This window comes from Alligator sinensis, unplaced genomic scaffold (assembly GCF_000455745.1).
Source record: "Alligator sinensis unplaced genomic scaffold, ASM45574v1 scaffold544_1, whole genome shotgun sequence".
NCBI classification, from domain to species: Eukaryota; Metazoa; Chordata; order Crocodylia; family Alligatoridae; genus Alligator; species Alligator sinensis.
Window position 1 is genome coordinate 1,865,977 of NW_005841937.1, and position 15,939 is coordinate 1,881,915.

Genomic DNA, 15,939 nt, shown 5'->3' on the forward strand with positions numbered 1-15,939 from the left:
AAAATATAATAGAAATAAGATAAGTAGCATATTTACTTAAATATAAGAAGGCCCTGAATCCCAGCTGACTGCCCCCCCCCCCCAGTAATCAGATTCTACATATGGAAAATGTATATATTTGTTATATTTTCCAGGTATAGAATTTAATTGAGTTTGCCTTGGACTTGTCCCTCTTTCACTGATACAGCAGGGAAAATAAATCCAAGGGTCAGATAGCCCCTTTGCCCCCACCAAATTTTCCTTTTTCTCCCCTTCTTACTTTCAGACCTGTACATGGAAGCAGGGCTATCACGTTGGGGGAGGGGGGACGAATCCAGGCAACTGTCCCAGGCACAGCACTTTGAGGGGCCCTGCAGACAGGGCCATACATGGCCTGCTACAGCTGCCACGCACTGCCAGCTCCAGCTGCTCACCCACTCCCCCCTGCCCACACCCTGCGCCACGCTCTGGCCACTCACCACCCCCCCGGCCCTGCATGGACTGATATGCCGCGGGCCCCACACACCCCTAGGGATGGCTCTGTGTGGAAGTGAGAAGCAAATTTGAAAAAAACTGACCTTGAAATAAACATACCTGTAGTAATGTGCCTTATAGGTAGCCATAGACTTAGTTCATCCAGAATGGATGCATTTTACTTTTTTTTGAAACTACTGCAAGTTTTACCACACTTTTAAGCAGCACTTCTGTACCTACTTATATATAGAACAAATTATGCATGACATTAGTCCAAAGCCAAAAGGTTCATGATTTACCATATAGGCCACTGAACTCGGTTCCAGCAGAGATAACAGTGTTTAAAGTTATGGGGAACCCACAGCTTAGCAGTGCTCGTACGAGTGTGGACTCCAGATACCACCCAGAATGGATCCATGTGCTAATTAGCTCCCTATTCATGGCTGGAATGAGGTGCCCCTGTCACGAGTTATGGGATCTTCCAAAAATTTACATAAAGATGAGGTGCAGGGCAACCTGGTCTGGCTCCACCTCATGTAGGGTGGGGCCACACTAATCATATGTGATGGGGTGAGAGATGGAGCAACAGAGGGCTTCTCAGTAAACTGTTTAGGGCCCTGTTTGGTGGTGTTTGCCAGATATTTAAGGCTGGTGAAGGAAAAAGGAATCCCCTGGGAAGGGGGGAAGAAAGAAAGTTGCAGTAAAACTGTGGGAGTCAAGAGGAAGTCAAAATGTATTCAGTGCAGTGAATCACCATGGAAAAGAGTCAGCACTGAGAGCAATGGGCACTACCTTCTATCTTATTCAGATGAGTTATAGCAACCTACCCTTTGGTAGTTCCCATCAGCACTTTGGCACTAGGGAAGGGTGCTAGAGCTTGCTCTGGCCTCTCCAAGTGCTGCCTTGGTACTGCAGTACCTCTGGGCCTGGTGTTCATTTCCTCCTGGGCCACAAACACACACATGTGGTTCCCATCAGTACATTTGGCCCTGTGGACCATGTGTATTGTTGGTTTCTATTACTAAGCTAATGCTGCCTCTAGCAACAGTTTAACGCTAGACAAAGTATTTAATAAGGTTTCCTTGTACGCAAATGTAAGATGAAGGGCTTTTTCCCAGGGGAAACCTCATCTTATATTCAAGTAAATATTGTAAGTAAATGGAAGTAAATAAGTAAATGGAAATATAGTAAGACTACCAATGAATCCGTTTAAAAAAAAATAGTTCTTACTTTAGGTGGTGAATTAGAATGATATAATCAGTCATTTCTTACCAGTGTGAACATTGTCCTTGTGTTTTTTTAGGGCATCTTTACTCTTGAATCTCTTTCCGCAACTATCAGCCTTGCATATGAATCTGGCATCCCCTCTACAAGCCTCCTTGTGCTGCTCATAACTAGATCGGGTAACCAGCAAAGAAAAATAATATGAAAAAATACCAACAAACTTGACTGTAAGCAACTGTTTGCTCTGAGCTTAACACATGCCATATAGCAGATTTCCACAGCTCCTCATGCATTACTTACAGCAGGTAGGAATGAAAGCATCTGACTTCGTTCACTGTTAAGATTCACATAAACTAACAAGCTTGCAAGCTAACATGCAAAGGGAAGCCAGCAATCATATGATAGCAGTCCAGTAATTCAGACACAAAACCTCAGTTCTGAGCTGAAGGAAGTATTGCACACAGAACACTGAAAACTTCTTGAAGTGTCGCCTGGACTGACATTCTCTGTGCACTGGAGAACACTAGGAGAAAAGATAAAATAAAATAAATGGCAAACATCCTATAAAGAACAATTTGACTCTGCCAATTACAAAATATATAGGCCTGAGCCTACAGACACGTATTATTGAGTATTTTTACTTATGTATATAGAATGAGTTCATGGGACTACTCAATTATATAAGTATTTCAAGTTTGGGGCTATAGTAAATTGTTGAAGTGTATTTTCTGTTACAAATACTTTATTTTGCAAGATTCTGCAAGATTTTTTAATAAATTTAGCTAGCAGCCAATCACAAAACAATCTCTAAATTAGGATTTAAAAAAAGAGGGAAAAGGGTTTTGCTTCCATTCATTTAACTGCCTCTACAAAAAGCAATTTCAAGAAATCACATTTTTCATAAGCACTTAATAGTATTTACACAGAAGTAAGAGATAACAGTTTCAGGGATGATTATGATTTTACCTAAATGAATAAGTCTACATATTGCTATGTAATATTATTGTGCTCTTATCCAGTAGTCAGATTAAATGCAGTATTCTCTGTAACTAAACATACAATAACAAGTGATTCATTCATTTAATCTATGTTTTAATTTAGATAGTAGCATAAGATATAAATACTAAAATATACAACAGTATCTATTAAATATTCATATAAAGTATGCTGCATATGACTTTAATGACAAAACCTGAAATTACTTTTCCATTTCAGCCTTCCAAGAGTCACAAATGATTAAGCATTAATGACCCTTTTTCATTCCAACCAGGATCTCCAAAACATACAGCAACTCAACAAATTCAAAAATTAATGTATTCGGTAAAGTATGAAAGATTAATTCAATCCCTAAGGGCAGAAAACAGCTCACCTTTTAAATCACAACACTATTAGAAAAGAGGCATGGACCTTGTAGACACTTGAACAAGAAATTAATTATATGGACTAAGGCAAATTACTGGTTTAAAAAGTTATAGAAAACATTCTTATTTGTACGCACTGTCTTTGTAAAGCTTGTTTAACTGGGAATTTCTTTCCACAGTTCCTGCACTTGAATTCTTTCTCTTCACTAGGCTTTTGATGCAAAGTCTGAAGATGCTCAGCTAGAATCTCCTGGCTGGCAAAACTGGATTCACAATTTGGGCATGCGTGGTCCTCTTTACAGCTCAAAGAATCTGCATGATTGGAAAGAAAAATAGAAGAGAAATAATTTCCAGTAACTGGTATTTCTGCTTAATTTAAAATAAGCTTCTACTCTGAAAAGGTACTACATCAAATGCCATAATCAGATTCACAATTATTGTTCCTCAGGACAATAAACGAACACCAAATTAATTTAAATTGTTGCCTAGAGTGGAAAGACAGCCAGCTCTCCCAGAGTGGGAGAGCTGTCCACTCCCAGAGTGGGAGAGCTGGTTGTCTCTCAACTGCAAGAGAAAAACAGTAAGCTGTTTCTAAAAGGAAAACCTGCTCCCCCTGCTCTCCTTTCTCCTGTTGGTTTCCCATGCCAGAAAACAATGTCATCATTCTCTTGAAAAGAACCTGTATCTGAAAGTCAAGTTTCTGATATTCACCAATATCAACCCCAAGCCTAACCAATTCATAGATTAGTAGTGCCATTTTCCATAAGTCTTAGTTCAAATCAAACCTAGGGGCCAAAAGTCCATATATTCCAACATACAAGTCACTTTATCATTTTGCTATTATAGATCACACCAAGACCTTCAGCACATATGCCTAGAAAATAGTAGAGGCTGCTCTAGGCCTACCATCCCCCCTTTACACCATCGAGACAGAATCTGAAGGCCAGACCAAGTCCAGATGTTCAATGCCTCGACAGTTGTAGCTTGTCAGATAGCAACAGATTAAAGTTGTTGCTGACCATTTAATGCCTGAGTGAGGGCACATGTCTGAGAGACAGTATATGCATTTAGAAAATGAGCTGATATTTCACCTAAATGAGCTTTACTCTTGGGTAACTGTCCTATGCTGCAAACTGAAGAAATAAATCAGTCCTGTGGACTTTTTAGTGATTTTATGAAATGAATAACCAAGCCAATATACAAACACATTGCTGATACTAATAATGAGTCTGAACTACTATAACTTTCCTAAACTAATTAAGAAAGGAACAACATAAGGATCAAATTGAGATCAGAGTTAATGATTGATTAAGTAGATTAATGAGTTTAAATTGCCAAGTCACCAAACTGATACAGCAGGTAACAGAATCAAATCATAAGGCTGACATAAAATGGCAGCTAGGTTACACGCATTCAAAAAGCCTGAGGTGTAATTGATCTGTTACATAGTTTTCTGTAAGTGGTATAGTTTACATCAGTAACGAACCTAACACACATTTGTCCTTTGGGGGAGGGGAAAAGGGGGCGTAAATCTTAGGCTGGATTCTGCCATTTTAAACCAGTCTGTGTGTGCCGAATTTCTGTTCTGAGTATAGACCAGTTTCTAATCACTTATACTGGTAAAAGTGTAATGTCTGTACCTGGCTGAATAGTTCATGGCTAATTCTGCTTTAACAGACTGCACAAGGAGCTGTCTTCCTCTAAATTAATAATCCATTCGGACTTCTAGCTAGCACAAGGGCCTCAAACTGGTCAGCAAAGAACCTAACTGTATATTCTGATATGATCATGAGGTATATCTATATGGCACACTGCAATGCAGTATGTACCCAGCTCTAAGCAAGGTACTTTGGGTCCTAGAAGCAGTCTACCTACAGTAACATCAAGCTTCACATGAGCACATTAGTGTGAACGGAGCACTATGCTATCATGACAACAGTGCTTTGTTTCCCATTAGTTCGTACGTCTGGACACTGCACTGTACTTAAGCATTTGTTGATAAATTAGAAGAACACTCCTCTTCCACGTGGTCTTGCCCTTTATATGGAAAATGCTATACTTTGGGGACCACCTTTGTACTTGGGACCAATTATATAGTCCACATCTCTGGATACTAGCATTATGGTCCCAAACTCTCACAACTTCCGGACTTACGAGTAGGAACTTCTACAGTGACCAACGTGATCATCATCTTGCAAAACCCACTGTTAAAAGTGCATAATAAATGTTCTTCAAAAACAGAAATGGGAATGTAGATGGGGGCCCTGCAACAAAAGGTATATGAACTACTTCTACCCTAGAGACAGAGTAGGGCTATAATCTCAGTATTAAAATAATATCTGATTAAAATTTTCCCTAACCAAACTCATATGTAAGCCTATTTTATATAACTATATAAAATGTAAACGGCCCTCAGTGTTCTTGAAATATACCTAAAACCCATTCATCTTCTCACTAATGAGGTTTTTGTTCCCTTAGTGACTGCTTTTTAAACACAAAACTATTAAATTTGTGTACCTTTCTCGCTAGTTTGTTGCAGCTCTTTATTGTTATTGTTGTTACTGTCTTCATCTTCTTGGTTAGGAATCACTTCTTCCTCCTCCTCTTCTGCTTCTTCCATATCACTGTCAAGGTAACCAATCAAAAGCTCTGTATCTGTGTCTATATCCTCAACAGCCAGATAGAAAATGTTTTCCCCTTCCTGTTGCAAAAAATAAGCAAAACCAATGGATCATCATCATATAAACATAAAAATCAAAGTTAGATTCAAGGATTCTAGGGGCAGAGAGTAGCCTCAAAGCCAGCTTTGCCAACCACTGAAAGATTCAACTGACAAAAGTGTTTCTACAGGTGATGCAGTCCTAAGATTTCTTTCCAGGTCTGGGGCATGTGCAAAAAGTGTCCTCCCATTTTAACAAGGTTTGGAATGCCCCTGATGCTGCTCTAATTTGTGCCAGAAAACTATGCCTACAATCAGCAGCTCTTCTCCTTTCATTGAAAATGCCTCTTCTCTCATTTTCAGGACATATAAAGGCATTACATCTCTACTGAGAGAATCACTGCTCTCCAAGTAGAAACTATGAGCATTTAAGTGTTAATTCAATTTCTTCAAGGGAGAAACATGCCCCCTCTGGGAGAAAAATCATCCATATGTCAACATGGAAAATCTCCCTTATGAGAGACAAGGTTCTTTGGGTGAATCTGATATCTTATATTAGACCAACTTAAATAGCTGGAAAAAAATTTTATTAGCAAGCTTTCAGGTTTAAAAACCCTTTGTCAGGAAGGGTTTTTAAACCCAAAAGCTTGCTAAGAAAAAATGTTTCCAACTATTGGAGTTGGTCTAATAAAAGATATCAGATTCACCCAAGAACCTTGTCTGCCTATGTCCTTAGACCAACATGGCTACAACCTACATTCCTTATGAGATAAACCCTCGCAAGAATGAATGCCTAGATCTTCCCTCAGCATAGTAAAAAAGTCAGGGGTGGGAAGTGAAGCACTCCAAACAGTGAAAAGTGTTAAAATTAAAAATTATGCAACTTTAATTATCTGTATGTTTGTAAGCATCCTTCTCCAAAGGATTCATCTTCTTATTTTCAAACAGGCTTTCAGTTCTGATCAGACTTAATGCAGAATTATGACAGACATCCTCCCAAAGCTCATGTTAACACACTAAAAAGAGGGCTTGATGCTCATATGGCATAAATCAGTGCAGCTATGCAGATTAATACCGACAAAAGGTCCAGCCTAGTCACTGTCTAAAATATGCCATGCACCCTTCCCTCCCCCTTCACCACCCCAATCCAACCCCAGGAAATACTTCTTCAGAAGCAACCAGAACGATCAAGTAAACTTCCAAATAGATACATGAACTCATTGCTTTGTGTCTGATGTTTATTTAAATAGATTTAAAAAATAAGCCATTTAACAAAAGCAGCTGTCCTCTCAAAAGCTGATGTACTAGGCTGCCTCTTCAGCTGTACAGAAGCCAAGTGCTTTGGGTGCTATCAAAACAACAAAGGAATCATATTTACCTAATGAAGACTTCCAAGTGCTGTCATAAATCTTAATACTTATCTGATTAACATCCAGTGAAGTTAATTGAATCTCTTTTAGAATACATCTAGCCATGTATTTTATAAAAAGCTTCATAGCACAAGGACAAGATAATGATTTTTAATTTTGTAATATGATAAGATTAATTTAAACTGTCAACAGGGATATAGTATTTTGAATGCGTTGGAAGGTCTGTAATATATTAAAAAAGTAATTTTCATACAACACTGAAAACCATTTAATTCAATAGACTTGATAGCAACAACAATCTTTAATGACCCACCACAGTTTTACCTGTACATCAATAATAGCCACTGAAAACAAATCTAATTACACATTTCCTTCAAGATATATCGTGCAGCCTAGATATCCATCTACAGACTATCCTAACTTCTGCAAACATCTAAGAGTTGCTGCTTTTCATATGGCACTGCCATGTGTTTCAGAGAACTTTAATTTATTAAAATATAAATAAAAAATAAATCATTATCTGTAACTTTGATTTGAGGTAAATAAATGATCTCCCTCCTCTCTTTCTCAGCAGAGACTGGATGAAAAGGTCAGTGAAAGCCCCCTTTATATCAACGAACAACACAGTCCTTCAAAAGGCAGGACAATTCTATGCATGTAAACCACTTGTTTTGAAACACAATAATAGAAAAAATAGGACTGGAAGGGAACTCAAGAAGTCATCTAGTCTAACCCTTAGCTCAAGGCAGAAACATCCCAGTCTAGATGTTACCAGTCAAATGTAACCTGTATTTAAAAGGCCTATAGTATTAAAGATTCCACAAATTTCCAGGTAATCTCTTCCAGTATTTAGCCGCCCTTATAGTAAGAAAGTTCTTCCTAATATCCAATGTAAATTTATCTTCCTAAAATCCAAAGGCCTGTGCCCAGTATACACAGGAAACATGCTAGTTTTAAATTGGTCTCTTAAACACCTGACACAATACTGCAATTTCTGGATTTGGTCGTGCACATTTTCCGACACAAAAGTGCACCAACCATGAAAAGTAAACCAAAAGGCAGTGGCATACCATCCATATTATTCCAGTCCCCGTATGAGTAGTCCTACAGCAAAGTCCTACCCACATTATTACAGTCTCTTCATCTTTGTTCTGCCCGTGTGTGTATGAGGGTATATTCTTTTGTTCTTTGTGCTAGGCTTCTTTCCCAGTCAACTGCAGAGGAGCGTGCCTGTTTCATACGGGATATTATGGAAAGGACATTAGAGGACTTTCAGCCCTCAAAGGCTAACATGGGCTGAAACTACACTGTAGATATATGTGTGTGGTGCCTCTGACACTACCGACTAGAACTCACTAAATGTTTCACAAACAAACTGGCTTTTTTCCCCAAATGAAAATGTTTCAATTGAAATACAAATAAATCTTTTTCTTCCATCTTTACCTCTTTCCTTTTAGTGGGCAGGGAAGATGGTGAAAAAAGACAGTAATAAAATTCCCATGAGATTTTTAGACTTTTTTGTAAACACTATTTTTCACGGTGAATACTTGCATTAAAAAAACCACCATTGTAGACACAAAACATTACAATTTCTGTTCATTTTTACAATTATTCCATTTTTTTTCTCATGACATTTCTTGGGGATGAAGAAGGTATCTGAAAACCCTTAATAAAAACAGGATCGTGTAATAAAATACTGAGTTAAATATGAATTCCAGATTAAAAAAAAAAAGTTTTTTTTTTAAATTTAGGAATTCAAATAATCAGAATTTTTTAAAATATCAGTGTTTACCTGTAGTTAGTAGGGGTGTGCAAAGTGGGCAGAATTCGATTCAGATTCGGCCTGATTCAGGGAACAGCGATTAGATTCGCTGATTCAGATTACTGTCCTGATTTGATTCGGCTGAATCTGAAGATTTAATTGCGATTCGGACAATCAGCAATTTGGCCACAAACACAGCTTTATATGTCTTTTCTAATACCTCAAGGTACCAGGTGCAGCTCATGAACACTGAAATGGTGGGCAGATGGAGTGTCCCACAGAAGTGGACCAGAAGTACTTCTTATACACTTCCGGGTCCATCACTGAGCGCATGGGGGACCTCCCCCACCCCAAACACGCTCCCATGGGACGCTCCATCCACCCCACCATCTCAGTGTTCACGAGCCTGGTACCTCGAGGTACGTAGAAAAAAACATAAAGCTGTGTCTATGTCCAAGTTGTTGAATCTCTCTGAATCAATTCAGAGGCTTCCAATTCAATTCGGAGAGATTAATGGGTCTCCCGATTTGATTCAGATTTGGAGATTCAGCCACCGAATTGGGCCAAATCTCCTCCAAACTGCATCAGCGACTGAAGCTTCGCACAGCCCTAGTAGTTAGTATCATGCCACATTATTCTACAAATCAAGCTCACATGAATGAAGCTTGTTTGTTCTGGCCTTCATAATAGGTGCTTTGTATTTGCCATATGACTTTTGTACTGTGATCTCCTGCATATAAAATGGACAGGAGATGTCCCATAACAAGTTTAATATATGAGAATGAATGCCAAATCATATGGCTTCTTCTCACCAAAGTTCAATACCAAAGGTCAACTGGGGAGGTGGGGGAGAATAAGGACACGAAGAAACTCAACCCCTAAGAGGCACTAAAAAAAGCATTTCTAAATCAAAGTCTTTCAGATTTCATTTTTGCAATGAAAATCTGACATTTTACATGGAAAGTAAAACCCATTTTGTGATTTCTATGCATCACTCCTCTCTATGGCTCTCTCTACTAGTATTCTTCTGTATAGTTTGTTTGCACAATGCACACACACTCAGTACAGTGGCTTTATTCCTCTCTAATGGTGGCTGGAGCAAGACAAAACTATTAAAACCTTGTCTAACTGAGAGAGTCTGGTAGCTCAGGTGCTAGCAATTCATGATTTAAAATCCAGAACTCCTAGGTTTCAGCTGTGCTGTTAATAACCAGCTTAAGCCTTCATCTTCTAAAAAAATCTCTCTTCTATTGCCCATGGACTTCTGGGTCCATGTAGAAATTCTATCTTTCCTACCAATCTTTGAAGTCCCTCACTTATAAGTTGAAACCATTCTTTAAGAATATATCTGTGCTCCCCTCTCAGACATAATATTCGCTCTTAATGTAAATCTGGTAACCTTCTGCTGATTTTTTGCATTCATATATTTCAAAAGTATGCTAACCAACATTCTAGTAAAATGTATATACCAGTTCTCATTCCATTCTCTGTTTCTAGAACTTGATAGATCTTGACATACTTTTCTGCCTTTTAAGAAAAGAATGTAATTTTTATTCCTGTTTTACTTTTGAAACTAAAATGAGACATAAAAAAAGCTCACTGATCAGTGATTCTTAGTTAGGGTGCACGGCATCCCCAATGCCATGCAACGTTTGTACTGTTAAGTGTGCAAACATGATTCCCAACTTAAAGCCAGAGGGTGTGTCCAGCCAAGTGTAGATGTTTGGTTCCCCAGGGACAAGTAGTAGCAGCTCATCTTGCACCACCATTACTTGTCCCCAGGGAATGCCTATGCCAAGTGCACTTTGGCACACAGCAAGTTAACCCAGATGGGGTAGGGGAGGCTAAGGCCAGTACTGGGCTGGCCCCAGCAGCCTTACCTGGGGCCCTGGGGGCCTCCCAGAGCTGCAGCAGCAGCGATTCTGTTGCGTGGAGCTTGGCTAACAGCCGCAGCATGGCTCCAGGCAACCTGGCTCCACTTTTGAGCGGTGCACGCTGTCTGTGTGCACTGATCTGCTTTTTCTTTCCTGTGGGATTTTTTGACCCTTGGATATCTAGGGGTCAAAAAAACCCATAGAAAAAAAAAGCAGAGCAGCGCACACACGGGCAGCACTCCCCTGCAGCATGGAGAACATCTAAATGTACACCACAAACATGCCTGCAGTGCCACATACCGCATGGCCACGCTTTTCTGGACACGGCCAGAGATTCCAAATAAGTATCTATGGTGTTAAAAACATTTGACCTGCTGTGGTCTTTCTGAGTTCTTAGCAACAGAAAACTGCTCTGGTTTTTGTAGTAAAAAAAAAAACCAAGCGAAAACTTAAAACTAGCATTTTTAATGCTAGTTGAGAATTGTCACAACCCAGTGATTTTGGTGCCTCGGCACGATGGAATTTTCTTGCCACATGAGAGCCTCTTGCACAGCGAGGGTTTTTGCTACACAGAAGAACCTGGGTGCAAGAGAGTTCCCGCCAATTTGCAGGGTGCATTTCTTCTTTGCAGCACAGAAATGCACGGTGCAAAGAGTTCCCACTATTCGAATGCAAATTTGTGTCCCGCTATTGGCTAGTTCTAAATTATTCCTACGTGGCGGGCAGTAATTGGCTTGCTAGCCGTTTAAAAATCCACGCGACTTCTGCCCAAGTCGAAGAACTTTGAGCACGCTGCAGAGTGCCTCTAGAGAGATCTGACTTGCGGCTAGCTGATCGATAGACTGATCACCTATCGATACTTCTTCCCGTCGCCGAGCGCAATCCCAGACGTACCCTTTTCCCGCTGGCTTAATTTGCGGACGGATTAACTGGCTTGGGCCTCGCCAGCTGGAACAACTCACGTAGTTGTTCAGACGACCGGACCATCTGCGTCGCAACTACAAGTGGCGTAAGTAAAAGTTTTTGCAACCATTAAACCTTGTCTGCCTCTCCATTCACCAGCCCGCCCTAACGAACGAGCAGTTTCTAAATCACCTCGAGTCGGCTCTAGCCGTCCGAGACAAGAATAACCACTGCCACAGAGGTTCTCTCTGGCTTTGGAGATAAATCCAAACTTCCCTCAACGTTCACAGCTGTTTGCATTTGGTATTACAATTTAGATCTCTAATTAAAGCATTATTTTATGTAAGAAAAAACTGACTTGTAGAAGACATAAAAAGGACATGGACACTGTATAAAACATACATGGAGCTCAAATCTGTGACATTCACTTTGATGGGGAACTGTCAGAGTAAACAGTTTGGCAAGCGTCAAACAACTTAAGGTCTTTATTTGTTTATCCATAAAGGTGAGCTGTAGCTGCCATCAAAGTCAAAGAAAATTGAGAAAGCTCAGCACCCCAGAACTGAGGCTCTCTCTCTCTCTCCCTCCACCCTGCTCCCCAATCTTCAGGGTCTACTGAAATCACTGGAAAGTCTCATACTGAATTCGGTGGCAGTGATACCACATAGGAACAATACTTGAAGCTATACATGGAAATAATCGTCTGCCAGGGTTGGGGAAGGATCCAGCCATTTTGATGTTTTGGCTAAATATGTCACAGATTTAAAGATTGGACTCCCATGGAAGGAAGAGAAATACAACCTGACCTCTGACTTAGCACAGAACTTGAATACACAAAAAAACTTTAGGAATATATGGAATCCCTTTGGTGTCAGTGGTACTGCACATATTTCTAGTGAAACATGAGATTAAGTGTTCTGCTGAAAAAGGACTTCAATTCCAAGGAGTTATTCTTCACTTTCTCTCCCAACATCCTCACTTAAAAATACACCTGTGGCAGGGTGCAAGTGCCACCTTTAAAACAATCAGCATTTACCATAAATTACTACACCCTGGTAATCAAGTTGCTAAAAGTTTTCTAAGTGCTTAGAAGATGAAATAACCATAGTAGTTACAGCATCTATTGGCAAATGTTAATGTTTACCTCAAGGGACTGCATCTCAGAAAGATAAATTATCGACTATAATCTAAACTAATAGGTGTAGGGAGACCGGTATTCCTTTAAAATTCATGGAGAGAGAAAAATTTGGAGTCTGATTCTAATTTTGAACCACCCCTGGGGGTGCATCCACACAGACAAGCACGTGCACTTGCAGCAGTTCAAACTGCAGCAGTACAAATTTGTGCCAGAGATTTGTGCCTCAGCACACATATCTGAACATGCACTTCGGTGTGGGGCAAATTCTGCCACATGGGGTAAACTGACCCTGCCCAGCTCTTCCGGGATCTGCAGCCAGGGGGAACTAGAGGCTGGGACCAGCACCTGTGCTGGCCCCGGTGGTATAAAAAGCTACCCTGGCGAGCAGCTCAGGGCTACTTGTCAGCAGGAGCTTCTGAGGCCTGGCTAGTTGGTATCTGAGGACACTAGCCCCCTGTGCCAGCTGGACTCCAGAAGCAGCCCTAACTTAGAGTAGCCCTTGCACCCTCTACCCACTGCAGCTGTCTGGAAGCAAGGGCTGTTGCCTGGCTGTGACCTACTGCCACCTGTGACAGCATGCACCCCCTTGGACCTGCAGCCTCATGACTGTGCGCCTGCCAGACCTGGACGGGGACCGCGCGGCCACCTGGGCTGTAGTATGGGCAGCCAGAGCGTCTCTGTGGAGAACCCAGCCTCCGGTTGCCTCAGGGCACAGTCCGGGACCATGCTCTGGTCCGCTTTTTTAAACTTTGATTTTTTTAGACCCCTATATCCAGGGGTCTGATTTTCTCCCCGCGCTGCAAACTTGCACAACAAGAAACATTTTTTCATTCCTGCACATGCCTCTTGCCCTGCCTCAAAGGGGTTTGAGGCAGGGCAAGAGACGTGTGTGCTCATCTGGACGCGCCCAATAGGACTGTTGCGTAGGTATTACAAGTCAAATATATTTGTCAGTTGATAGGCTTGACCTAGAGTAGAACATACTTATATTTCACATCATAATGTGTCACAGCTAATAACAATGAGGTCAATTTGACCACCTAAATACAATCCAAGAACAGTAACTCTATGGCTAAATTACAAACAGCACATAAAAATTCTGAGTTAACGAGCAGGGGAGACAATGGATTTGTCAGTTCAAACTGTAAAAGAACATACGAAAAAATTATACATCCACAACACAATCCCACTTTTCAGTCCACTGCTGGTTCTTACACAGCAATATTCATTTTTTTTCTCAAACAGCTATTAGAAATGCTTTCTAGTTGCTGGACTTCTAAGCATTACATATTTTTCAGAATCCTAACATCCTACATTACCAGAAATAGCTATTATCTAAGTGATAGTTCAACAAATCAGGTACCTTACATAAGTAGCTTAATTAAAAACAAAAAACTTAAAGGCCCAATTCCTTATGCCCGGTAAATCCCCTTTATGCACTCAACAGGAAGCATAGTATTCAAACCTTAAGACCTAGACAACAACGTTCATGGAGTGTGACCTTTAACTAGAGTAATCTCAGGGTGAGTTATTTGTTAGTGTATTCCAGTCCACTCAGGAATAGTTTCACCACCATATTTGTACATGTGCAACGATATTCATTTCCTCCCCCCTCTTAAATATAAGACCAAAAACTAGCCAAACAGTAAACTGATTAGCAGCCTTCTTGCATTAAACTGCATCTTGTATGGTATTACTCCATGTTATAGTGATGGTATCTGGTTACAAAGCTTTCTAAAACAGTGGTTTGCAAACTTTTTTGACAGTGTAGCCCTTTCTCTTCAAAGTACTGCTGCTTACCCCCACATGTCTCTGCATGTTCATTCCTTAAGAGTGTAAATACATGTCAATGTGAGGCAACGCCATTACTCACCATGTGTTGACTAAGCAGCAGCTCCTCACCATTATTGAAATTTAGGTATGAAACCTTTAGCAAAGTACCACGTACTCCTGGGATATGCATACCCATTTGAAAACCCCTGTTCTAGAGTATGTCAAGAAGTTCTTTCTGGATTCTTTACAAAATGAAAACCCATGCTTTGTCAGTGAAAGACAATAGAATTTATTTCTGTTGTTAATTATCCTAGGGAATTTTCAGGAGTATTCTAAAGAACTGCTCAAAAGTGCCCTACACAATTTATCAATATTAGGATAGGTTTATAGCAGACATGTTATGCTCTAAGGGAGCGTTTTCTCCCAAGGCTTCTTCTAATTACCAGTATTATTATGTTTTATAGTTAATAATTGTGAGTACTGGCACAATTTTTCTTGAAGTGGTGAGAATCATCAAGGGAGCATTTACCCACAGTCCAATTTAAAAAAAAATGAACAATGGGCTATGAAGATAAAATCAAGTAGCTGTTTCATAATACCACCAAGCTCCAAAAGAACTACTCCTTTTCATAAAATGTCTTGAGGTTAACATCAGAAGATAGTCTGCTCTTCATTAGGGTAATTATAATGTACCAGTTAGAACAAGAGTTTCATAGCCATCTCCAAATTTAAGTTTTCCATTTTCTCTTGTTAATTAGATAATTAGCCCTGTATACAATTACACTGACATATTTCACTGTATTAGACAATATGTCATTATTCAATTGAAATATTAAGATTAGGATTATCTTGTGTTTGATAAAGATAATCTGCATTATGAATTATTTTAATGTTTTAATTGCTTTAGAATTCTTTCAGTAACGTGCTGAACTTTTTTTTTTTAACTGTGTAATGAGTCAATGATACTGAAGTTGCAATCACTTTGCTGACAATTAAATTTCCTTTTTGCAGTGATTGCAAACGATGTCTTACACATTATCATTGCATTACTTTAATAAAGGCTGTCCCGGGGACAACGGGGCTAGATGGAAGCCCCAGCCCGGAGCCAGAGGGAACGCTCGCTTATGCTCCACAGGAGGTGAGGACGGTAGCAGTGTGCAGGCCAGGGAACCACCTGCGCGGCTCGTTAGCCACGCTTTCATACAGCTGGAGCGGAGTGATGTCAGAGAGAGGCGCCACTCGGCGGAAATAAAACGCGGCCCCGAAGGCAGAGGGGGCGCGCTGCAGGAGGATGCAGGGCCTGGAGGGAAGCCCGAGGCCAGAGCCGGGCACCCGCATGGGGCCTCTGCCGCCGGCAGAGTAGGCTGTAGCAGCGCCGGGAGCGGCGGGGCTGGAGAGAGGCGCCGCCGCCGGGGAAGAGGC

The 15,939-nt window shown here is 40.5% G+C and overlaps 1 protein-coding gene across 1 annotated transcript in view; it reads right to left on the reverse strand.

Annotated features, from left to right (window-relative positions):
• PRDM5 (PR/SET domain 5) overlaps positions 1-15,939 on the reverse strand; it is a 161,008-nt gene that overhangs the window by 102,063 nt on the left and 43,006 nt on the right. Inside the window, exons 4-7 of the mRNA XM_025199130.1 lie at positions 5,556-5,739; positions 3,176-3,350; positions 2,108-2,200; positions 1,726-1,847 (exon numbers count right to left, since the gene is read on the reverse strand). Coding sequence (XP_025054915.1) covers positions 1,726-1,847; positions 2,108-2,200; positions 3,176-3,350; positions 5,556-5,739 — 574 coding nt within the window. The remainder of the gene's footprint in view (positions 1-1,725; positions 1,848-2,107; positions 2,201-3,175; positions 3,351-5,555; positions 5,740-15,939) is intronic.